Here is a 25,390-nt window from a genome sequence, read left to right as displayed (position 1 = left end):
CCAAATATTCTCAATCATATCCAAATATTTTCAACCCTATCCGAATATTTTCAACCCTATCCGAATATTCTCAATCATACGCGAAAACTCTCAATCATATCCGAATATTCTCAATCCTATCCGAATATTTTCAACCCTATCCGAACATTTTCAACCCTATCCGAATATTTTCAACCCTATCCAAATATTCTCAAACCTACGCGAAAACTCTCAATCATATCCGAATATTCTCAATCCTATCCGAATATTCTAAATCATATCCGAATATTCTCAATCCTATCCGAATTTTCTATATCATATCCGAATATTCTCAATCATATCCGAATATTTTCAATCCTATCCGAATATTCTCAATCATATCCGAATATTCTCAATCCTATCCGAATATTCTCAATCATATCCGAATATTCTCAATCCTATCCGAATATTCTCAATCATTTTGCAATAGTTTCAATCAAATATGTTTAATGATATTAGAATATTCTCTATTTTATTTCAGTTGTTAATTAGTTCTTAATTTACTAATGAACATAAAAAATTATTCTCAATCTTATTCGATCTAATCCTAACTTCCTCTAAACCATCCTGACTTTTTCGTTCGTCTCCTCATTTTCTCTAAATCATAACAGTTTTATCCTTCTTTTCTCCTTTCTGTCCTATTTTTCTCCAGGTCTTCATAATTTTCTCTTTTTTTCCCCAACTTGTCTCTTTATCTCTAACCTTCAATTTCTCATTCTCATCTTTTATACTTTTCATCCTTTTTCTCTTTCTCCTAATTTCATTTTATAACGTAATCCAATTAATTTTGATTTATACGATTTTATTCTGAAAGTTGTCTTGTCATTCTCGACTCTTTTCGAGATCTCATTTCAATATTTCAATAATAACTCCACATATCTTTTTTCTTCGTTGTTTTAACAATTATCATAACAAATCTCGTCATTCTTCTTCCTTATATTATGAAACATGTAAATGTTAAAAAATACTTTTAAAAAATTTACTTTTGTTAATTTTACGTTGAAAATAAAAAGTATTTTTTCTTGAGTGATCAAACCTTTAAAAAAAATCCCCCTTTTTTCTTATTTTGAATCTTCCCCTAACTCTTTGATGTTTTCTCTCCCACTGCAAGAGCTGCAAAGTAAATGATAATTATATTAGCACCAAAGAACAAACTTTATTTATAGATAAAACCAGGTAAAGGTTCCCTCTCTCAGATCTTTATCAAGGTTCAGATACAAAACTCTTCAGAAGTTTTCCGAGACAGGGTTCAGAGAACCGGAGATAAGGAACCAAACCTTTGAGGTTCCACTTCCCATTCATTGGTTTCATCAAATCATCATTTAAAAAAATTTGGAATCTTTAAAGTCATTTGACTTTCGGTTAACGGATTCTCTATGTACTGTACAGTATGCTTTACAGTACACTCTGCAGTATACTGTACACTGCACTATACACTGCAGCAGACAATACAATGTACAGTTTACACTGCATGGAGAACTATACAGTGTACAGTTTACTTTGCAGTGTGTAGTCTTCTGTACAGTGTAAATTCAGCTGTTCAGCGCACAGTGAGCTGCAAAGTGGACAAACTACTACACAGAATTCATAATAAACTGTACACTGACTTGAAAATGTAAAGTGGGTTATAAAGCAAAGTGATCTGTACAATCAACTTTCTGAGCGGTGAAAATGAGCTGTACATTGTCGTGAATTTGATGTTTTTTGCCCACTTTGCCGTACAGTGAAAAGCATACAGATATCTGTACAGTGTAAAATGAATTATACAAATACAGAGATTCTTACAGTGTACAGTGAATTGACATACAGATATCCGTACAGTCTACAGGGAATTGTACACATACAGAGATCCGTACAGTGTACAGTGAATTGTACACATACTTTAAATCAATAAATATTAGAATTCAATGATTGAGAAGGGTTCCAACAGATATTTTAAATAAATCATTATAATATAATTTGACTAGAATAAAATCTTGAAACAAAACATAAAAATAAATATTTTACTATATAAAAGATCCTTTATTTAAAAGGCTTTTTTTTGCATCATTAAACATTTGTTAAAAAATATATCAGTGTCAGCAACCAATTATTCAAACTGTCGTAGAATTTATTAAAAACAACATTTCGTATATTTTGTAATTTCTTCTATCCTGTTGCAAGTATAAAAGAACGCCTGAGCGGTTTATTGTGCACATTTTTCAAGACCAAAGCTGCGATGTGTTTATTCGCTATTATTGATTTTTTTATTAATATATACAGCTTGCTCGGTTTCAGTTTAAACTGATAGTTAACACTCATATTTTGAGCAAGTAAAGGGGAGGGGAGGGGCATCACAACAAATATTTTCAAAAAGTGAAAACTGCGTATAATTTGTAAAATGTAAAAACTAGTCATATTTTCTAGAATCAAAAAATGATTATTATTATGCCTTAAATATACCAATATACTTATGCTAATTATTCATATAAAGAAATGAGCAACTGAAAAGTTTACAACTTAGGAATTTGTTAATGAATTAATACCAAATTGTGTTTAAGAAATTGAGAATTAAAAAAAGACAATCCTGTTTACAAAGTAACCTTTTCTTTAAAACTGTTGAAATTACGACCAAATTCGTAGCAATTGTGGCACTCTTCCGCGGCATTCTCCCCATCAGGAGCAAATAAATCAAGTTGAACACCAGAGTTTTACTTAATCAGCCGCCAGTTTTCTTTTCCATTTCCCGCAATTTCTGTTGAAATATGTAAATCAAAATGGCGGCTATTAAAATCAAATACCAGCCTTCAACACCTTGGAAGATGTGTCCAAAATATACAATTTTGAAATTTTCGAACAACAATCTTCACACAAAAACATTTCTCAATTTAATTACTCTGTGACTGAATGTTCTAAATTGATATGAATTAAATGCGACCAGAAAATGCAGCATCAGGAAAACTGGTTTACAAATAATTTGAATATTAAAGAATCTTGTTATTGACGGGATTTTGACAAAAAATGTTTGTGTGTATATTTAATTTTCTCTCTCCTGCTTTAGCGGATACCTTAGAATACGATTCCATAGAGAAACATAGGTCTAAGTATAATCTCACAATAAATAGGAGAAAGATATTTTCTCCCGAGCCAACATATCACCTGTAGAGGCAGATACGGACTCGGACATATTTCTCGAAGAACTACTTGAATACCTAGAGATTGGTTTGGCACATGCTCAGCATATTCTGCTACCCGTACTTTACCCTCTACTGAGGGTATAACATGAGATGGGGACATTAACATATATTGCGGTACTTTCAGTCAAACACGTGAAAGATGACACTTTAAATTTAGGGATTTCAACGTCAGCTGTACTTGAGTAGATGCATGATTTTGTTCTGCTCAGACAACAATTTATAGAGCTTAAAACTTTTAAATAACTCTTGAAGGTATAAGATGGTTAAACTTCTTGGTTTCTGTTTTACAGTACAGTTATGCTGCACAGTGCACAGTATAGTTATGCTGCACAGTGCACAGTACAGCTATGCTGCACAGTGCACAGTACAGTTATGCTGCACAGTGCACAGTACAGTTATGTAACACAGTGCACAGTACAGTTATGCTGTACAGTGCACAGTATAGTTATGCTGCACAGTGCACAGTACAGCTATGCTACACAGTGCAAAATATAGTTATGCTGCACAGTGCACAGTACAGTTATGTAATACAGTGCACAGTACAGTTATGCTGCACAGTGCACAGTATAGTTATGCTGCACAGTGCACAGTACAGCTATGCTACACAGTGCACAATATAGTTATGCTGCACAGTGCACAGTACAGTTATGTAACACAGTGCACAGTACAGTTATGCTGTACAGTGCACAGTATAGTTATGCTGCACAGTGCACAGAAAGGTTATGTAACACAGTGCACAGTACAGTCATGCTGCACAGTGCACAGTATAGTTATGCTGCACAGTGCACAGAACAGTTATGTAACACAGTGCACAGTATAGTTATGCTGCTCAGTGTACAGTACAGTCATGTAACACAGTGCACAGTACAGCTATGCTGCACAGTGCACAGTATAGTTATGCTGCACAGTGCAGAGGACAGATATGTAGCACAGTGCACAGTACAGTTATGCTGCATAGTAAAGTTATGATGCACAGTGCAAAGTACAGTTATGCTGCATGGTACAGTTATGCCGCAAAGTACAGTTATGATGCACAGTGCACAGTACAGTTATGATGTTTGTTGCCCAGTGCAGTAATTCTGTGCAACATCCACTTCACAAAAGTAATATGCTCTGCACAGCGCAAAACTGCTATTCTCCGCAGTGCACAGTGTACATTGCACAGAACAGTACTGTTATTCTGTGCATGCAGTGCACCGTGTAATTAAACTGCAATGTACACAGTACACTATTTTTAATCTATTTCAAACGTTGATGCAACCTTACATTATTTTTGAGATGTCCTAAAATCAACTAATTTACTAGATTTTTTCATATCTTTAAAGGAGGCAGTGGTTCAAAGTTTTTAACTCCTCATAAGTATCGTGAGTAAACGAATAGGACGCGTTCTTGCGTCTTGAGACAGGGTTAGATTTATTCACCAATTTCTTCTGTTTCTGGAGAAGCCGGGTCTGGTAGGTATGCAGGATGCTCGCTGATTGAATAGTAATTAGAGTTATAAATAACTCCTAACTCTCGCATCACATCACCACGAATGGTTGCTTTAATAGTCCAGTTGAATATATCCGTATCCTCCTTATCCCTATCCAACCTCTCTACATCCAGAATTTTACTGCTCAACCTTTCCAGGATGATTCCAATATCCTTGATTGAGAGATGATGCTTCTGATCTATAGACAGTTGATCAACCAGGAGAAGAAATTTGGTGGTTGTCACTCCCTCCTCACCCTGCAACACAACGATATCAAGAACCCTATTTATACATAAGTAGTAATCTCTGTTTCTTTGTTTGTATGTCCAATCATAACTCAGGAACCCCTTGACCTATTTGCCTCCAATTTTGAATAAAGAAATCGGTAGAACCACGAGAAACTTTATAAGTTTACTTTGAAACTTCTTAGTTGAATGGGTTGACTTCAGAAGGGAACGTTTATATTGTCAGGAAAAGCTGGGTCCCCAAGCTATTACTATATTTATATATATATTAAAGGTTTAGGTATTTTATAGTCACGGAGCATCAAGTTATAAACGAGTAAGTCAACCTTATCACGTGACGTAAAGTATTTTGCAGACGATCATTATCAGACGGTCATTATCAGACGGTCATTATCAGACGATCCTTATCAGACGGTCATTATCAGACGGTCATTATCAAAAGTATCACTTTTAGAATATGAATCATTTCTTTTTTCTAAAATTTAAAAATTTCCTGAAATAATGAATGTTTCTAGAAATTGGAGATTGACTGATTATGATCATGAATTAAAATATACCTCACCTCTCCTCCATCTCCGTCAGAATCTGAACTTTCTCCTCCATTCTCCGTCTCATCCATCTGTATGATTGCATCACCTGGAGCCATTTTGCCACGGATCAAGCGACAAGCTTTTGGTGTAAATAACTTCCAACGGAATTTCCATTAAATAGTTTGCACTGCCCTCGAGGCGTTCTAAAATGATGTTTTATCCAGTAAAAAGTGTTTCCCCGGTTGAGATAGTCAATATTTAGTTGACAGTATCATAATACTTAAAGGAGTGTTCACTTTTAAACCCTGGGGGCGAAGTAACATAAATATATTCATGTTAGTTTTGTAAGGATTTTTGTGGATCAAAATAGCGGAGGATGAAATGATTTTTTTCTCCAAAGTTTTTCATGTATTACATATTACAAGTGTTAATAAATTATTTATGTAATTTTCTTAAGTGGACTCATCAGACAATCCCTCTAAATACTGCGGTGTAAGCTTCAAGGGGTGAAAAATAGAAACGTTTCTTAAAGGTTTCTATATTTTCATAGGATTAATTATTATATCAGTTTTCAAAATGTAAAACATGGATATTTGATGTAATACTTGATCAGACAAAGGTTAGCAGGGTATTGTTGTGAATCAGAATTGAAATTATGTCTGCATTCACTTTAAACCTCTCAATTGATTCTATATTAGTTAAACTTCTTTATAGGTTTGTGAACTTTGAAGAAATGAAAAAGAAATTTACAAAATGATTAAAAAAAGATAATGAAAAGCTTTAAAAGTACTGTCTTTAAAATCAAGAATCCAAGGTTATTTTTCAAAAAGTCTGCAATTGTAATATTAAATGAGCCCCCCTCCCAGGGGAGGCACGCGTGGGGGCCGTGCACAAAGGCCCCTCCCTCGTACGCCCCTGGAACTTGGAAAACAGGAAAAGAAAACATGATGCTTTTTTACATTGAAAGTACATATACATATTGCTAATAATCTAAATTGATTAATAGATAGATAGATAGAACTGTAGACAATGGAATAGATAGATAGAAAGATAGAAAGAAAGATTGATAGAAAGATAGATAGATAGAGGATACAAGATAGATAGATAGTGCGGACAATTACCATGTTTTCCTTTGGTAAAAAATAATAGGATTCTCTAGGTTCTCAAGAAACAAGATTTATACTGCAGGGTGTATCATGATATATGGAGTATGCTACAGGGTGTATAAGGATATATAAAGTATAATACAGGGTGTACCAGGAAATATAGAGTATACTTCAGGGTATATCATGATATATATAGCGTATACTACAGGGTGTATAGAATATAGAGTATGCTACAGGGTGTACCAGTATATAGAGTATACTACAGGGTTTACCAGGATATATAGAGTATACTACAGGGTGTACCAGGATATATACAGTTTACTTCAGGGTGTACCAGGATATATAAAATATACTTCAGGGTGTACCAGGATATATGAGTATACTTCAGGGTGTACCAGGATTTATAGAGTATACTTCAGGGTGTACCAGTATATATAGTATACTACAGGGTGTACCAGGATATATAGAGTATACTTCAGGGTGTACCAGGATATATAGAGTATACTACAGGGTGTACCAGGATATATAGAATATACTACAGGGTGTACCAGTATATATAGTATACTTCAGGGTGTACCAGGATATATAGAGTATACTACATGGTGTACCAGGATATATAGAGTATACTTCAGGGTGTACCAGGATATATAGAGTATACTACAGGGTGTACCAGGATATATGAGTATACTTCCGGGTGTACCAGGATATATAGAGTATACTACAGGGTGTACCAGGATATATAGAGTATACTACATGGTGTACCAGGATATATAGAGTATACTACAGGGTGTACCAGGATATATAGAATATACTACAGGATGTACCAGGATATATAGAGTTTACTACAGGGTGTACCAGGATATATAGAATATACTTCAGGGTGTACCAGGATATATAGAGTATTCTACAGGGTGTATCATGATAAATAGCGTATAACTACAGGGTGTAACAGTATATAGATTATACTACAGGGTGTACCAGGATATATAGAGTATACTACAGGGTGTACCAGGATATATAGAGTATACTTCAGGGTTTACCAGGATCTATAGAGTATACTACATGGTGTACCAGGATATATATAGTATACTTCAGGGTGTACCAGGATATATAGAATATACTACAGGGTGTACCAGGATATATAGAGTATACTTCAGGGTGTACCAGGATATATAGAATATACTACAGGGTGTACAAGGATATATAGACTATATAACAGGGTGCACCTGGATTTAAAAAAAACCTAGATGGTTTTTAGTTGAGGACTCTGTAAAGTTATTAAAAAACTAAAGTTTGATCCGTGGCAAAATTACATTTAGTATGAGATCCTCTGGTTTCAACATCGAATCTGACATGAGCACCTTTTGGTAATGTTCGTCTACCATCCTCCGCCTAAACAACAACACTGAGGTTAATATTCAAGTCAGCTCATCATATCAAACAGGCAGCTTCAATGTTCAAAATCAAAGCAATATGTTTATATTCCCAGTCACGGCTCTTTACGTCATAATGATTGAAATAAATATGTTGTTTAGCCAGAGAGCCTGCAGTTTCGAACCCGGGACATAAATTGTTATAATTGTACGGTAATATTTAAACAATGTTTTAGGTTCCATAGAAAGCTTCCCAAGTATTGAGATTAAATAAAGAAAACCTTGAATGCTTTCTGATATATTATGACTAATGAAGATATATTCAGGTACTTGAGACATAGAGTAAAACTACTCCTAGTACATTGTTTATCTTACTCCAGACCAGAGTAAACCAACTCTGGGTATATTGTTTATCTTTCTCCAGACTAGAGTAAACCTACTCTGGGTATATTGTTTATCTTACTCCAGACCAGAGTAAACCAACTCAGGTTATATTGTTTATCTTACTTCAGACCAGAGTAAACCAACTACGCGTATATTGTTTATTTCACTCCAGACCAGAGTAAACCAACTCCGTGTATATTGTTTATTTTACTTCTGAACAGAGTAAACCTACTCCGGGTATATTGTTCATCTTACTCCAGACCAGAGTAAACCAACTCCGGGTATGTTGTTTATTTTACTCAAGACCAGAGTAAACCAACTCCGGGTATATTGTTTATTTTACTCCAGACCAGAGTAAACCTGCTCAGGGAATATTGTTTATCTTACTCCTATGTAGAGTTTACCTACTCACGATATACTGTTTATCCTATTCCAATACACGGTAAACCTACTCCGGGCATATTGTTTGTCTTATTCCAATACACGGTAAACCTACTCCGGGCATATTGTTTATCTTACTCCAATACACCTTTAACTTACTCCGGGCATATTGTTTATCTTACTCCACTACACAGTAAACCTACTCCGGGCATATTGTTTATCTTACTTCAATACACGGTAAACCTACTCCGGCATATTGTTTATCTTACTTCAATACACGGTAAACATACTCTGGGTATAATGTTTATCTTACTCCAATACACGGTAAACCTACTCCGGGCATATTGTTTGTCTAACTCCAATACATGGTAAACCTACTCCGGGTATAATGTTTATCTTACTCCAATACACGGTAAACCTACTCCGGGCATATTGTTTGTCTTACTCCAATACACGGTAAACCTACTCCGGGCATATTGTTTGTCTTACTCCAATACATGGTAAACCTACTCCGGGTATATTGTTTGTCTTACTCCAATACACGGTAAACCTACTCCGGGCATATTGTTTATCTTACTCCAATACATGGTAAACCTACTCCGGGTATATTGTTTGTCTTACTCCAATACACGGTAAACCTACTCCAGGCATATTGTTTATCTTACTCCAAAACATGGTAAACCTACTCCGGGTATATTGTTTGTCTTACTCCAATACACGGTAAACCTACTCCGGGTATAATGTTTATCTAATAGGAGTAAACCTTCTCCGGATAATTGTTTATCTTGCTTCTGTAAAGAAAAAAAACTTCCGAACTTTGTTTGTCCGGAATAATGATAATATTATTTTGCGAGTCCTGTAACCATTATACATACATCTCAAATATCATGCTCCGATCTATCCTGGAGTATACAACACCGGAAATGGTTTTACGAAGCATGTAAGATTTTGGCACGCTCTAGTTTCCAATATTTTCTTTACGATTAAGGATAAAAATCACAATAATCAGAATCGCACCCTCCTGTTATTTGATCCAGAGCTAAGATCTATAAAATATGAAACATGATTTATTAGTTGGTCGAGGGAGGGAACCCCCGGATGACATGAGCCTCCCAGATTTTCCAGATAGACCGAGCCTCCACTATGCAAACCGTGCCTCCGCCATGCAGTTAACGAGCCTCCATCAAACAGAACAGCTTTGTTTTGACCTAGTGGCAAAGTAATTTTACTAAAGATTAGAGTTGTTGATTGATTGTCATGATTAGAAACATATATGAACTCATAAAGTGGTTTATAAGATTTATACTAAAACTTTAAACATTTCTTAAGCAGAAAGGGAGATATTTGGAGAAATATTTCTGGAGTAAATTAAGTTTGTTTTGTTGTAATCTTTGATTATACAATACATTTTTTTTTGAAAATGTTAAGATTTAAATAAATGATACAAATTTTCTAGATTTAATTTGAACTACAAAAACGGTATCGCTAAAATCAAAGATTATAAAAGATTAAATGAAATTCAATTCAAATTTTTTCTCTAAATATTTTCCTTTTCATGTAAAAAATGTTTAAAGTTTTATATACCACTTTATTAATCATAATTGGGCACTATTTATGATAATTGATAAACGCAAGGTTATTTAAAGACTCCTGTATTACACAGGCACATTTTGATGTATTGCGCATGCTCATTACTGCATAGCTGAGGCTAGGTCTGTTTAGCGAATCTGAGAGGCTTGTGTCTGCACAGTGGAGGTTCATGGCGTCCGGAGGTTCCCTCCCTCGTTGGCCTGTTGCAAATTTGTCGCAATAGACCCAAGAAAATTTAAAAAAAAACCGGTATTTAGAAGGATTAAAAAAAATAAAACCCAACCTAGGTCTATTTGTGTAATTTACATAAAGCATTTTTCATGCTGTTCTGTCATCATCTTAGAGACTTATAAAACACTTACTCACTACTCAAACATATTACAAAAACTTCGATATTTAAGATGTAATACTCTTAACTTTGCAGATCCTAATCTTAACCTCACTCTGGCTCCTACTGACACATCTATAGAAGACAATTCCACCATGGAGTAAGGCAACATGTTCTGTAATTGGTCTGTAATCTGCAGAGTGTGAAACATTCTATTTAATAGATGTGAGTGTGGAAAGATAGGTCCCGGTAACAGGAAAGTTTTCTCTTTAAACTATAGTTAGGAATAATCAACTAGATCTAAGAAAAGAATTCTGACCATCCTAACTGCTTCTAACTGCTTGGAACTAAACCTTTTACCAATAGTTTTCTATATTCGACGCAGTGTAATGTCTACTTCCATCTTCAATATTGGTGATAGCAGTAAACCTACTCCGGTATATATATCATTACTAACCCTGGATACAGTAAACTAAACCTACTCCGGTATATCAATACCAACCCTGGATACAGTAAACTAAACCTACTCCGGTATATAAATACTCCGGTATATCAATACTAATCCTGGATACTAAACCTACTCAGGTATATAAATACTCCGGTTTATCAATACTAACCCTGGATACAGTAAACTAAACCTGCTCCGGTATATTAATTCATACCCTGAATACAGTAAACTAAACCTGCTCCGGTATATTAATTCTTACCCTGAATACAGTAAACTAATCCTACTCCGCTATACCAATACTAACCCTGGATACAGGATACTCTGGTATATCAATAATAACCCTGAAGGGATGGGTATATTTTTAACTTCTTATGAAAGATAGAAGGACAAAAAGTTATTTGAAAATCAGTAACTCTTCGACCGATCCATAGCATAGCCTTGGACTGGAAGAGAGAAGAAAAGATCTAGTGTGAGAGAGAGAAATGATTAAGCGTTTCGTTTTCTAGTTTTCTAGGTTCTCATTTGAAATCTAGGGAAAATTGTGTAGAAATTTTGAAGTTTAAGAAATTAAAGTAGAAAGTCTATTGCATGAGATGGAAATTTATGAATAAAAGAGAATTAGTTGAACTATGTAAGTTAGGTAAGTTAGTTCTTCAATCTCATTTGTAATCTCACCTGTATTGGCGAAGTTGCGGCATTTTTGTGCGTAGAATGACCCGCGTGCAGAGAACAGCAGTGGAAATCACATTCGTTGGAAGTAGGGGAGCCTCGACTGTGATTAGTGGTCGGCTGATGCAGCCTAGCTCCACCTCCAGCACATTCTACAGTGTGCGTATGCAATGCAGAGCTTTCAAGTGAGCTGCCCTGCCTTGAGAGTTGGCGGGGAGTTGGAGCTCCTTGAATGATAGGTCTGGCTCCTAGCAGGTGTCCTGCTGAACTTGTTTTAGCTGTTCCAGGAGGCATTTGATCAGAATCCGCGTTTATCACAGTCACCTGAGGGGTTTGTCCGACACACTTCTTGTAGACATCGTTACTCACGTTCTCTCTCTTCCCTTCCTTGGATATAAGAGAATGCATATTATATCCTGACTCTCCACTGTTTTGCATCATCAGCCCCTGCTGCTGGTGGAGATGCCTAGGATCTGAACTCGAGTTTCGAGAATTATCTCTGCTCAGGCAAGGAGTTGAAGCAACGGAAGATCTGGATCTAGGATTTACTCCGAGTAGTCTACCCCCGCTCCCTGCCAGGTTTGAGGTGGTGGAGGACTGTCTTGACGGTCCTCTACTCAGACTGGAGTTAGGTAACCCAACCTGAAACAAAATTTAGGATAAGTCTTGGATCTTGATGATATCATGGTTCTGACCATGTTTTCTCCAAAACTTGGCACTCTTCTTTCTTTAGATAAATAGTGAGATATTTTCATCTCACCTTGTTTTTATCTAATTTACAACTGAATTATTGTCATATATATTATGTTTGGATTGGGTGGTGGATGGGGGGGGGGGGATTACATTTCCCAATATATTAAGATTGGTATTCAATACTTCTACACTATCTGTCTATTCTTCTACTTTAACTGTTGGATCCATAGCTTATTCATCTAGGCATAGATCTTTGTTTAAATCTTAGGTTTGATCTTGGTTTAGATCTTTGTTCAGATCTAGAGTAAGATCTAGGGTAGATCTTGATTTAAACCTTGGTTTAGGTTTTGGTTCAGATCTTGGGTTAGAACTTGATTTAGATCTAGGTTTAGATCTTGGTTAAGACCCAGGCTTAGATCTTGCTTCATACCTAGGGTTAGATCTTGGTTTAGAGCTAGGGTTAGATCTTGGTTTAGATCTAGGGTTAGATCTTGGTTTAGATCTAAGGTTAGATTTTGGTTTAGATCTAGGAAAAGATCTTGGTTTAGATCTAGGGTTAGATATTGGTTTAGATCTAGGCTTAGATCTTGGTTTAGATCTAGGGTTAGATATTGGTTTAGATCTAGGCTTAGATCTTGGTTTAGATCTAGGGTTAGATCTTGGTTTAATGTAGAGTTAGATCTTGGTTTAGATCTAAGGTTAGATCTTGGCTTATATCTAGGGTTAGATCTTGGTTAAGATCTAGGCTTAGATCTTGGTTTAGATTTAGGCTTAGATCTTGGTTTACATCTAGGCTTAGATCTTGGTTTAGATCTAGACTTAGATCTTGGTTTAGATCTGGGCTTAGATCTTGGTTTAGATCTAGGCTTAGATCTTGGTTTAGATCTAGGCTTAGATCTTGGTTTAGATCTAGGCTTAGATCTTGGTACAGAAATAATTGCATATCTTAATTGGATCTTGGTTTAGAAATAGAGTTAGAACTGGGATCACATATCCTTTTATTTTGAATAAAAGATATATTTAGGTATTATAATCAAGGTTTAGCTTTTTGTAAAGATCTAGGCTTGTCTCTTGATCTTATCAGATATATTCAAGTTTAGATTTAGATTCAGCTCTAGGTTCTGGACTCGACATACCGGATACCGGAACCATAAAATATGTTCCTATTCTCCTTGTCTACGAATTACACAATTTATTTTATATTTCTCGTCCCACAAACTGTGGATGATTTGCACTGAGGCCCTGGAGGGGAGGGGGTTTATAGAGGGCCATTGAGGTAAGGGGGACGGTTGTATAGAGTCAAAATCCCCGGGGACTTATATTCCTCAATATCTTACTCCGCAGCATGGCTCAGGATGGGTGGACGAGGTTAAGTAAAGAAATGGGAGAATGAGGATGAATTTTAAAAGGACTGTCGGTTGTTGTAAATTCAAGTGACCCTCCATTTTTTAGAAGCTATATGCCCATTTTACAACGGTACATTTTAAACCTTTAACTGCTCAATAATGCTGATATTTGTCGTTTATCTGGCTTGCAAAGTGCTGATTCTTATGATTTCCTCTATAGTTATTAAAAGCAAAAGATTCGATAATGTCAAGTTACACAAGTAGCGCATCAACTGTACACAGCGTACACCGCGTTTCAGAGGGATTCAGGTGGTTTTCAAGATATATATAAACAAAAAGCTCTCTTTACTCAATCAACAGTCAATGGTTTCCATGGTACCGTTGTGAATCGGACGTTGCCCTCTTTGCATGGAGTGTCACTTGAAATTATGCTTTCTTTAAATTTGCATCCATCGTCCCTTTAAGATGGTGGATGACTAAAAATGGATGAAATAAAATGAGCAATGTGGAATATAAATGAATAAAGGTGGGATGACAGTAATATGTAAAAGAGGTTTGGTTGATGATGGATGAGTAATATTACTGGTTGGTTTGGTGGATGATGAATGAGTAATATTACTGTAGGTTTGGTGGATGATGAATGAGTAATATTACTGTAGGTTTGGTGGATGATGGATGAGTAATATTACTGTAGGTTTGGTGGATGATGGATGAGTAATATTACTGGTTGGTTGGGTGGATGATGAATGAGTAATATTACTGTAGGTTTGGTGGATGATGGATGAGTATTATTATTGTAGGTTTGGAGGATGATTTTTGAGCAATATTACTGTAGGTTTGGTGGATGATTATGAGTAATATTACTGTAGGTTTGGTGGATGATTTATGAATAATATTACTGTAGGTTTGGTATATGATGAACGAGTAATATTTACTGTAGGTTTGGTGGATAATGAATGAGTAATATTACTTAGGTTTGGTGGATGATGTATGAGTAATATTACTGTAGGTTTGGTGGATGATGGATGAGTAATATTACTGTTGGTTGGGTGGATAATGGATGAGTAAAATTACTGTTGGTTTGGTGGATGATGTATGAGTAATATTACTGTATGTTTGGTGGATGATGGATGAGCAATATTACCTGTAGGTTTGGTGGATGATGAATGGGTAATATTTACTGTAGGTTTGGTGGATGATGGATGAGTAATATTACTGTTGGTTGGGTGAATGATGAATGGGTAATATTACCTGTAGGTTTGGTGGATGATGTATGAGTAATATTACTAAAAGGTTTGGTGGATGATGAATAAGTAATATTACCTGTAAGTTTGGTGGATGATGTATAAGTAATATTACTGTATGTTTGGTGGATGATGTATGAGTAATATTACTGTAGGTTTGGAGGATGATGTATGAAAAATATTACTGTAGGTTTGGTGGATGATGAATAAGTAATATTACTGTAGGTTTGGTGGATGATGAATGAGTAATATTTATTGTAGGTTTGGTGGATGATGAATGAGTAATATTACTTAGGTTTGGTGGATGATGAATGAGTAGTATTACTGTAGGTTTGGTGGATGATGGATGAGTAATATTACCTGTAGGTTTGGTGGATGACCAGGTGGATGATCCTTCTCCCAATGAAGAACCACCGTTATCTTCCCCTTGTTATCCATGATCTTCCAGGATGGAATCTCCTCCTGCAAACCTAGAGCTGCCAGGGTCTCACACACTATCTTTGGTATAGTAGATACCACTGAAATATATTAATAAACAAATTTTATTTATAAAGGAAAATATTTAAAACAAGTGACTTTTCAATTGAGGAGGGGCATTCTCGATTCACCAAATATAATGGAGAAATTAACGAATTAAACACATTTCAAGCTAGAAAAATGACTGAGATACAAAGATCAAACTCTGTTAGCAAGTAACTTCTGTTGTTGTCTAAGAAAGCATTGATTATCCAACAATAGAAGTAATATTAAATATATCTGCAGCAGTAGGTATATAATATATATATATATAGAGATTTATGTTTATTTATCACACAATATAAACACTATACATTACATGTATACATAATATTTTCTTATTTTCCTTGAAAATATAGCTACAATAGGTAAATTATACAAAACTGTGCTAAAAAGGAATTGTTCCGATATTTGATCAAATTACATTTTTGGGTTTAAAATTCGGTGATGGATGATGGACCAAACTGTAGAGTAACAAAATAGATGTTAGTTTCACATTTATTGAAAATATATTTCGGTCTGGGTTGACCCTTGTCAGTTCTTGAGATTGTTTCTGTCACAAAGATTAAAAACATTTTGGGTTTAAGAATAATTTTAAAAATCAAATTCGTTTTTCCTCTTGCCCAATAAACATTGTAGTAAAAATTCATCTCCGTGAAACAATTATCTAAAAGGAATTGTAAACCTATATTCAAGGGGCCCCACAGTTTATAAAGTGCACGTGTGATTTACTATGGTACCCGTTAAACTTTTGTTTGCTCAAGGATGAATAAGATATCCCTATTTGTCTGGCCAAAAGTTGATTATTTTGAGTTGTTGTTTCCTTATTAAGTAACTTGCGCATATATGCTTCAGACACAACGGAGTAAATAAACACAATTCAACACTTATTTAAGAGAAAAATGACGATATCTTTCTCAATGTTACTTGGATAGAGGTTTAAAGGGTATCGTTGTGAATTGATCATACCAATATGTATATATATATATATTGGAATAGAAATTTTTGTGGAGGATCACTTGAAATTACGTGCAGAGTCCCTTTAAAGTTAAAAACATGTGTTTCATTTTCAGCCCAACGTAGAAAAACTTAAATCTTTATCTGCTGAAAGATATATATATAATTAGAACAATTTCTGAAAATATATCTTTGAACTTTAAAGAAATACAGCTAAACCACAAATGCAAGAAAATAATACGAAATATTAAAAGTTTATTTTTTTACTCAAAATATTGATAAATTTGTAAAAAAAAATCTTGCTCCTTTGATAATTAAACAAGAAAAAAAAGCTTATCCCCTTCCTCCCCGTAATCATCTGAAAATTTTAAAAAATTGGATTTATTTTTGAAAATTGAAAAGAAAAATTTAAAATCTTTTGTAAAATATAATCTGAACGAAGAAGAATAAAACGTAAACTTTGATCCAAAACATTTTCTATGAAATTGGAAATCATGAAAACTCATATTCTGGATCCTGTACTTTATAGAGATAAATAAATAGAGCAAAAACCTGAACTCTAAAAGTAAATAGAAAAAAAATATATTTATTAGAGTTAAAGAAAATTGAGCTTTAAAATTCAAAGAGTAAGGTATATAAAAAATAAAAGTTCATAAAGTTAGAAGGAAAATGATTTTTTTTTTACAAAAATTCAAAGAATAAGGTATATAAAAAATAAAAGTTCATACATAAAAGAGATATACAAAATATAATGTATATTATGTGCATAATAGAGATATACAAAACATAATGTATATTATGTAGAGATATACAAAACATAATGTTTATTATGTACATAATAGAGATATACAAAACATAATGTATATTATGTGCATAATAGGGATATACAAAACATAATGTATATTATGTACATAATAGAGATATACAAAACATAATGTATATTATGTACAAATACAAGGATTGAGAATTGATGTTCTGATAAATGAAAGTTTGATATAAAAACTTTACATCCATCATATTTAAACGTGACTTCTCAATATCCAGAAGTCAAAACTTTGCAGTAAAAAGTCAACATTAGAAACTAATCCATCCTAGCTCAGGCTGGAGATTAAAATAATCAATTTTAATAAAAATGTTGTCTAGACAACTCCTCCCCCCCCCTGTATTCCTTTTACAAAACAGCAAACTTAGTGAATATCTGTTTATCTTAACCTAACCTAAACACATTAGATTCTTACCTTGAGATACAATATCTTCTCCTGGTGGAGTCCAAGCTTCTCCGGTTCGGAGAACTATAAAGATTGTGTTCTCTGGTAGAGTATGGAAGTATTCTGCATCTTCTACCTGGGTTCCATCAGTCTCTAGGACTACCCGGAGGGATTCTCCTCCTCCAAGACACAGCTTTTCCCGTCCTTAATATTTAAGGATGAAATAGATTTATTTTGCCATTATTTATATTTTCTTTAGTTCTTCTCCCGTCAACCGTCCTCTATTCAAAGTCAAGTTTCCTTACTAATAAATAATAGATTTCTTCAGCTCTGGTGTCATAACTAAGAGTTGTGTGGTTTGAAACTATTCTTTTTGCGTCTTTAGATAGGAGAATAGGAGAGAAACGTTTTTACGGAGCTAGAAAATTCAGAGTTTGCAAAACACGAAAGGAAAGAGTAGACGTAAAAACAGATGAATATTCTTATAAAAAGTGATTTTTTTAAAATGTCTGACAGAAAAAAGGACAGAAGGACACACTTCAATTGGGTGTACGTCTGAGAGTTCCATTTTCATTAAGTCTGACAAAAATTATTTATTGTCTATCTAAACTCGACCATAGCTAAGATTAAGGAAAAATAAAACAACGGCGTAACACAAAACGTTGGGATATACATATTTTTAACAATCTTGAGTAATTCAAAAATAGAAAGACTTCTATAACGAACTAAAACAGGTTTACTGATATATCGGTTTTTTGTATGCTTGAGCTTTTGCCCACAACACTGAACTAAAATAAATGATTAAAGTTAAAAAATTCTTTTGTCGTCTCGTAGTCTTTAAACCAATAATAAAATTTTTGAAATAATCTTCCTTCCTTTCCCACTTCTCTACTAGGTATACAATTATTAATTTTTGGAGTTCCAATACTCGTTGTACCATTTTTTTAATCCCAATTACTCCTTAATGTCCTTTCTCCGAATATCCGTCTTGACGAATTTTGCGAAAAAGTCCGTTCTCTAAAATATTTTCTCTAAAATATTCGTCTTGAGAAGTTTTGCACAAAAGTTCCAGACGATTTGTTTTCCGAATAAACGTTCTTACTCATGAATAAACGTTTTGTTTCTTGTCTAAACGTCCCGTTTCCTGAAATCCATCCTAGTCCTTTTACGATCCAATGGTTTTAACTCTTGTCCTTTTCCATTTTTATGAATTAACCAGCGTTTTGACTTTAATATCCGTAAATCCTTTAAAGGGACTGTAAGCGTAATTTTAAGTGACCATCCATGCAAAGATGACATAACACATTTACAACGGTACCCTTAAAAGCTTCGTTTTATCAAGTATGAATTCAATATCTATGTTTATTATTTTGAAAACTTATTATTTACAATGGTTGTTTCTCTACAAATGACTTTTAAGCCTAGAAAAACGACAATTATCCACCACATTATTTATCAGATAAACATGAAACTACGCATACAGTCCCTTTAATAACATTCCGTCTTACCTTTCCGAAGGAACTCGTCGTACGTTCCAACCACAAGAGCCTTCTTTATATTTCTCTTCGCGTTCCAGACTTTAACCGGTCTCCTGTCCGAGCTTCCAGTTCCTCGTCGATCCTGAAGATTTAAAACTGATTAGCAGTGGTTTACGTGGTGTCATATTATACTCCAAGAACTGTTAAAGATGTTTAAAAAGAGAAAAAGTAAGCTTAATCACTTCATCATTTCTGATATTGTCAACTAATCAATCCGTTTATTTAGCAGTGGTTTACGCGTGTCATATTATACTCCAAGAACTGTTAAAGATGTTTAAAAAGAGAAAAAGTAAGCTTAATCACTTCATCATTTCTGATATTGTCAACTAATCAATCCGTTTATTTAGCAGTGGTTTACGCGTTGTCATATTATACTCCAATCCGTTTAAAATCAAGTAAAAATCTCAGCAAACACGTTTTAAACCAAATTATCTGATAACTTTAACAATTGTGACAATTTTCATAACCTTGATAACCTTGACAACCTTGGCAATCTTTATTGCCTTGACATCCTTGACAACCTGGATAATATTAACAAACCCGACAACCTTGACAACCATGACAACTATGACAACCTTGACAACCTTGACAATTTAGACAACCTTTATAACCTTGACAACCATGACAACTATGACAACCTTGACAACCTTGACAATTTAGACAACCTTTATAACCTTGATAACCTTGACATCCTTGACAATCTTGACAACCAATGACTACCTTGACACACTTGAAAACCTTGACAACTTTGACAAAATGTAAAAACCTTGACAACCTTGACAACCTGTATTATTTAGAAAAGCTCTATGACTTTGATAACCTTGTTAACCCTAACAACCTTGACAACCTTCACATCCTTGACAACCTTGACAACTTTGACAACATTGAAAACCTTGACAACCTTGACAATCTTGACAACCTAGATAACCTTGACAACCTTGAAATCCTTAACAACCTTGACAACTTTTACAACATTAAAAACCTTGACACCCTTGACATCCTTGACAACCTTGACAACTTTTACAACATTAAAAACCTTGACAACCTTGACATCCTTGACAACCTTGACAACTTTTACAACATTAAAAACCTTGACAACCTTGATAACCTTGATAACCTTGACAACCTGTATAATTTAGACAAGCTCTATAACATTGATAACCTTGTTAAGCCTGACAACCTTGACATCCTTAACAACCTTGAAACCCTTGACATCCTTGACAACCTTAATATTATCGAGAATCATTAAAAGCACTAAACTTGGATAAAACTTGACATACATAATAACTTTGACATTAAAAACCTTGTCAAGAAATGACAACCTGACTTGACACTTTTCTTTAACAATTAAAAACATCTCGAACCTTCTCCAGGTATTAAAACCTTTCTTAACAATGATATTAAATGGAAAAATAAATTCTGTATGATTGGAAAGCTTGATTGTCGCTTTATGTCAAATTACTGGGAGACACTAATTTATTGATCTACCTCTCCAGACATGGCTGATTGGGGGTGGGCGTGTCCAGCACGTCCCGCCCCCGCTCCTCGGCTTGTAATACCAGTCTTTTATCCTAACCACTACCATTCATCTCGGCCTTGAGATGCTCCAGGTCTACCATACTCCGATCCTTCTCCTGATCCTTCTCTGATCCAACCTGATCACACAACCTCACTTTATCTTCACTCACTCAGCTCAGTTTCCTTAATGAGGGAGGCGGGAGGGAGTAAGGTCGCCACGCCTACTGCCACACCCCCTTGGAGATGGTGTGGTAAACTCTAGTTTTGAGTGTGAGGATCCTCCAGGGTTGGTGAGAACACTCCAGCCCTGGCTATCCTAGCAGCCTCCCTCTACCCTCCTCCATATACACATTCATCCTCCTTCACACACACTCATTCCAACACTCACATTACCACACAATAATACACAATAAACAATACATTCTCCATGAAGAGAAAAAAACTAAACAATGGCGGAATATTTGTTTTCACTATTTGAAGCTGATGAGAGATTAGGAGAACTGAGTTCTAGCTCTAGTGGTAGAATACCAGAGGAACATTGATCCACTCTTGGACACTGTGTTGCTCAAGCAGGAATACAGGCTTAAGCAGGCTTGTAGTAGGGGAGGGAAAGGGAGGGGTTGCAGATATGAATGAAGATTGAAGGTGTAAATGTGGAGTAGGTGTAGAGGGTTTAAAGGGAGAAGATAGATAAAAAGGTTCTGAATATTTAATTATGAAAAATAAGAAAGTTTCACCAAAAATATTTCTTGAAAAATACAATTTTAAGATCAAGTAAAAAAGTCTAAGAAACTACAGAAACAAATTTTTCAAAGCATTTTTATGTTATTTATTGCAAAATGTCACACTAATGTAAGACATAATGACACATGTATTGCATAATGTCACCCTACTAATGTAAGATATAATGACACATGTATTGCATAATGTCACCCTACTAATGTAAGATATAATGACACATGTATTGCATAATGTCACCACACTAATGTAAGATATAATGACACATGTATTGCATAATGTCACACTAATGTAAGATATAATGACACATGTATTGCATAATTTCACACTAATGTAAGATATAATGACACATTTATTGTATAATTTCACACTAATGTAAGATATAATGACACATGTATTGCATAATTCTACACTAATGTAAGATATAATGACACATGTATTGCATAATGTAGGTACATCTTGAATATATCTATGACACTAATCAAGATTAAGAGCTGGTTGGGCTAATTCTAATATTTGTTTAAGGATTTTCTTTTCATTCTTAAAATTTACTATTTTTTAGGATCACAGAGATTAAACTTTCGCCTGTTAAACAATTTTAAATTGAATTTGTGGACAAAAGTCAAAAATTGCCTTAAAACTTTGGATCTTTGAATTCAAGAGCTGAAGCATCATTCTTTGTTTGCTACTTTTCAGATTTGTTATGAATTTTCTTTAATTGAATATTGAATTCATCATTTTTATTTGCTTTTATCCAGGAAAGTAATTAGTTTAATATCATTTTGCAAGGCAAGCTTTGGAATCAGATGGGATTTTATATCTTAAAACTACTGGGCGTTTTTTCAGTCTAAGAATGGTTTGGTCAGGCTCTGACACGCTCTGATCCATACACTGCGGGTTGGAAACGCTAGGAGGCAGAGAGCTGCGGTTAGTGCATAAGGGAAAAGAGCTTCAGTAAATTAGCTTCCATCTACATGGGGAATTGTATACTCTTAATGGGTCACGCACTACGCTTGGTATGTTTAATTCTTTGGGAGAAATCGTCTTTCATATCACAATGAAACACAGGGTGTCCCAATAAACATGGGAATTCAGTGACGAAATTCGATATCGTCTTTTTAAATAATTCTTTGATTTAGTATAGTGATACCTACTGAGAAAGCTGTAATCTGTTATTGTTTCGTCTGCTATGTTTGTTTGTTTATGTTTTGACTGCACACGGTTGTACTTAGTAAAACAAGAAAATTGCAGTATACAAACAGAGTAAACTTGTCCGTATTCACTGTTTATCTTGCGGAGACATTATAGACACATCTTTACAGTCTTTTACCCTTTTTATAAAATAAACTCTAGCAGACATAACACTATTATGGCTTTTGAAATCAGGTATTACAATGCTAATTCATAACAAAGACGATATCTAATTAATTATTGAATTCCCATGTTTTGTGGGACACCCTGTGCATAGCAAAAGTGCATGAAATGTCGTCTTGAAATTTATTTAAAAGCTTATGACAGCTGTTATGCTTCATCATTGGGCTGCAAAAAAAGAAAGCTGCTGAGATGTTCTTAGCTTCAAAGGGTTGAACATGATTTATGAAAATATATCCAAATATCATTGTAGAGTCATGAAGTTTTTTGATAATTCTTAAGAAACTGTTTTTTTATTTTTAATTCAAGTTAAAAAGGAATTATGCAGGACAGCAATTGATATTGTAAATTCGTTTTTCCGCGGCATTTGATCTTAAATATGTTGAGAATACGACATTATAAAAACCTTGCTGTATATTCATATATCTGGGATTTAAACATTTCTAAATTTTGATTAACAGTGTAATTTTCCTTAATCATAAAACTAAAAAAAGTTAATTGTATAAACAATTACATAGTTAAGGTTGACTGTATTCTCCAGTTTTTCTGCTAATTCTTTGATCGGTTTTTGGCTTACAGTAATAACCAAAAAAGGAGGACAACTTTTGTAATCAAGTTATAACTTTAAAAAGTCCAATAAGTATGAGACAGAAGTGTCCAGAAAAAACTACCCGTAAGTATTGCTAGAATGTCGTCTTCCTATTCCATTGTTTTCTGGTTATCACTGTATAATTTATCTGTTAATCTTTTGCAATTTTAACCATCGTTAGATTCAATCGTAAATTTCCAACCCTTGCTTTTGAACTATAATTGAACTTCACAGCATTAAATTAACTAAGATTGATTTCATATTATTCTGTTGACCACTGAGCCCGTTCTCTCGATCAAAATGTATGAACAGTGGTCGTACTTTGGAGGACCATAGTGTGGCCCATGTGTGGCCGCCAGATTTCTCATGCTAAATTCTTATCTGATAGATAGATAACTCAATTGACCACAGTACGACCACAGTTCAGAGACTTCACATGGTCGATCAACAATGTAATGAAAGAAGGAATGGCCTCATGTAGCTAAGCTGTAAGAATACATCCTTTGGATGGTTACTACTTGTATAAATGTCGTCTTTTAAAAATACGTTTATAAAATTTACGTTCAAAGACCAAAGTACAAATTATAGAAAATTGAAAATTCAAGTAAATGAAATTAAAGGAACCTTATAAATAAACTCATATATAAAGATTTCAGAAATTCGATGTGTTTATATATCATAACTGAGTTTTAATCAATAACAGAAAACATGGAGGAACCGGAGATAATTGGAAATTTGGATTACTCCTATTGCTCTAATTGTTTTGATTTTATTTTTTAAAATAACATTGTTTTCGAACATTCCTGGAAAATATGAAAATGTGTCTTCATTACCAAAAATCCTCGAAACAGGAATAAATGTTTTTATAAGTAACTCTCTGATCATAACAATTAAAACATATTATGAAAAATCAACTATATACAAATGTGGCGAAAGATAATCAATGACCATAGGGTGTAATATCTGAATGATTTGTTTGAAATTAAATAGATTTTTTTACGGTCTAAGTCGTATGTTGCATCTTTCTGAATTTGTATGGACACTACGTTCTTCGGTATTAGTAGTTTTTAACAGTTTTCTCCTTATAGACGCAACAGATAGAAGTGAGATTAGAAGCGACCAAAAGCGCTTTTTTATCGCATTAAGCCTATACCCCCTTTCATTTTTCGCGAACACTCCCTTTAACTAATCTACAAAGTTACCTTTTTTAAGCGTTTATATCTTTATATCCAAGCCGAGTTAAACAACACTACACCATTATAAAACAATAGGGGGGCGTTGGTAATTGATTAATTTGCTTATTGATCAATTGATTGATCAATTGATTAGTCGCAAATAATCAGTAAATAGATGTATTTAATGAAAAACTAAAATTGTAAATACGACAAGCTAAAGTTTGTTTGCAAAGTGTTGAATATATTTCTATTATATTGGTATTTTTTAATGATTTTTTCAAGGAAATCAACATGTTTACAAAGAGAAAAGATGTAGCCTTTGCTCATCCTTTTAATCATAAATTTAATTTAATCTATTTATTTGCACACAATTATAATGGTACAGTTTAAACGCAACGAGGATTGAGATATAAAATATATTAAACTAGTAAACATATGAATATATAATTGATGTATAGTCGAAAACAATAAAAACATGGTTAGTTCTTACATAAATCTAACAAAATTCTATTTTTGAAAATTTTGAAAATCCACAAAATTATTTTTATAGATCCGAGAAATTTTTGTTTGTGTTTGTTTTAAAATGTTTACAAAGAGAAAATGTTTACAATTGAAATTGAAAAGTCTAGTTTAGAACTGCATTTTCAGCTGGATTCGCGTAGATCAAGGACAGTTTATCTACATAGGTTTCATTTGCAATATTAGATAAAGGAGTTGAGTTTTTGCCACTAACTCTGATTTTCTAATCTCTTTATCTTTGTATACCAATGTCGTAGAC

General features: G+C 34.1%; 1 protein-coding gene across 2 annotated transcripts; it reads right to left on the bottom strand.

Annotated features, from left to right (window-relative positions):
* Positions 1–1,138: 1,138 nt before the first annotated feature.
* On the bottom strand, positions 1,139–21,318 carry LOC111699959 (uncharacterized). 2 transcript variants are annotated; one of them, XM_023470763.1, is made up of 8 exons: positions 20,710–21,318; positions 19,192–19,303; positions 17,714–17,887; positions 15,363–15,520; positions 11,726–12,361; positions 7,860–7,938; positions 5,473–5,546; positions 1,139–4,922 (listed from the first exon to the last, which is right to left on the bottom strand). In XM_023470763.1, the coding sequence occupies exons 1-8, from the start codon at positions 20,719–20,721 to the stop codon at positions 4,608–4,610; spliced, it is 1,560 nt and encodes a 519-aa protein (XP_023326531.1). In that variant the 5' UTR covers positions 20,722–21,318; the 3' UTR covers positions 1,139–4,607. The 2 variants fall into 2 exon arrangements, with proteins under 2 accessions (XP_023326531.1, XP_023326538.1); XM_023470770.1 differs by having other exon boundaries at positions 4,816–4,922; positions 5,468–5,546.
* Between the last annotated feature and the right edge of the window lie 4,072 nt (positions 21,319–25,390).

The sequence above is a fragment of the Eurytemora carolleeae genome, unplaced genomic scaffold (assembly GCF_000591075.1).
Source record: "Eurytemora carolleeae unplaced genomic scaffold, Eaff_2.0 scaffold47, whole genome shotgun sequence".
Lineage (NCBI taxonomy): Eukaryota > Metazoa > Arthropoda > Copepoda > Calanoida > Temoridae > Eurytemora > Eurytemora carolleeae.
This window is presented reverse-complemented; position numbering and strand designations above follow the sequence as displayed.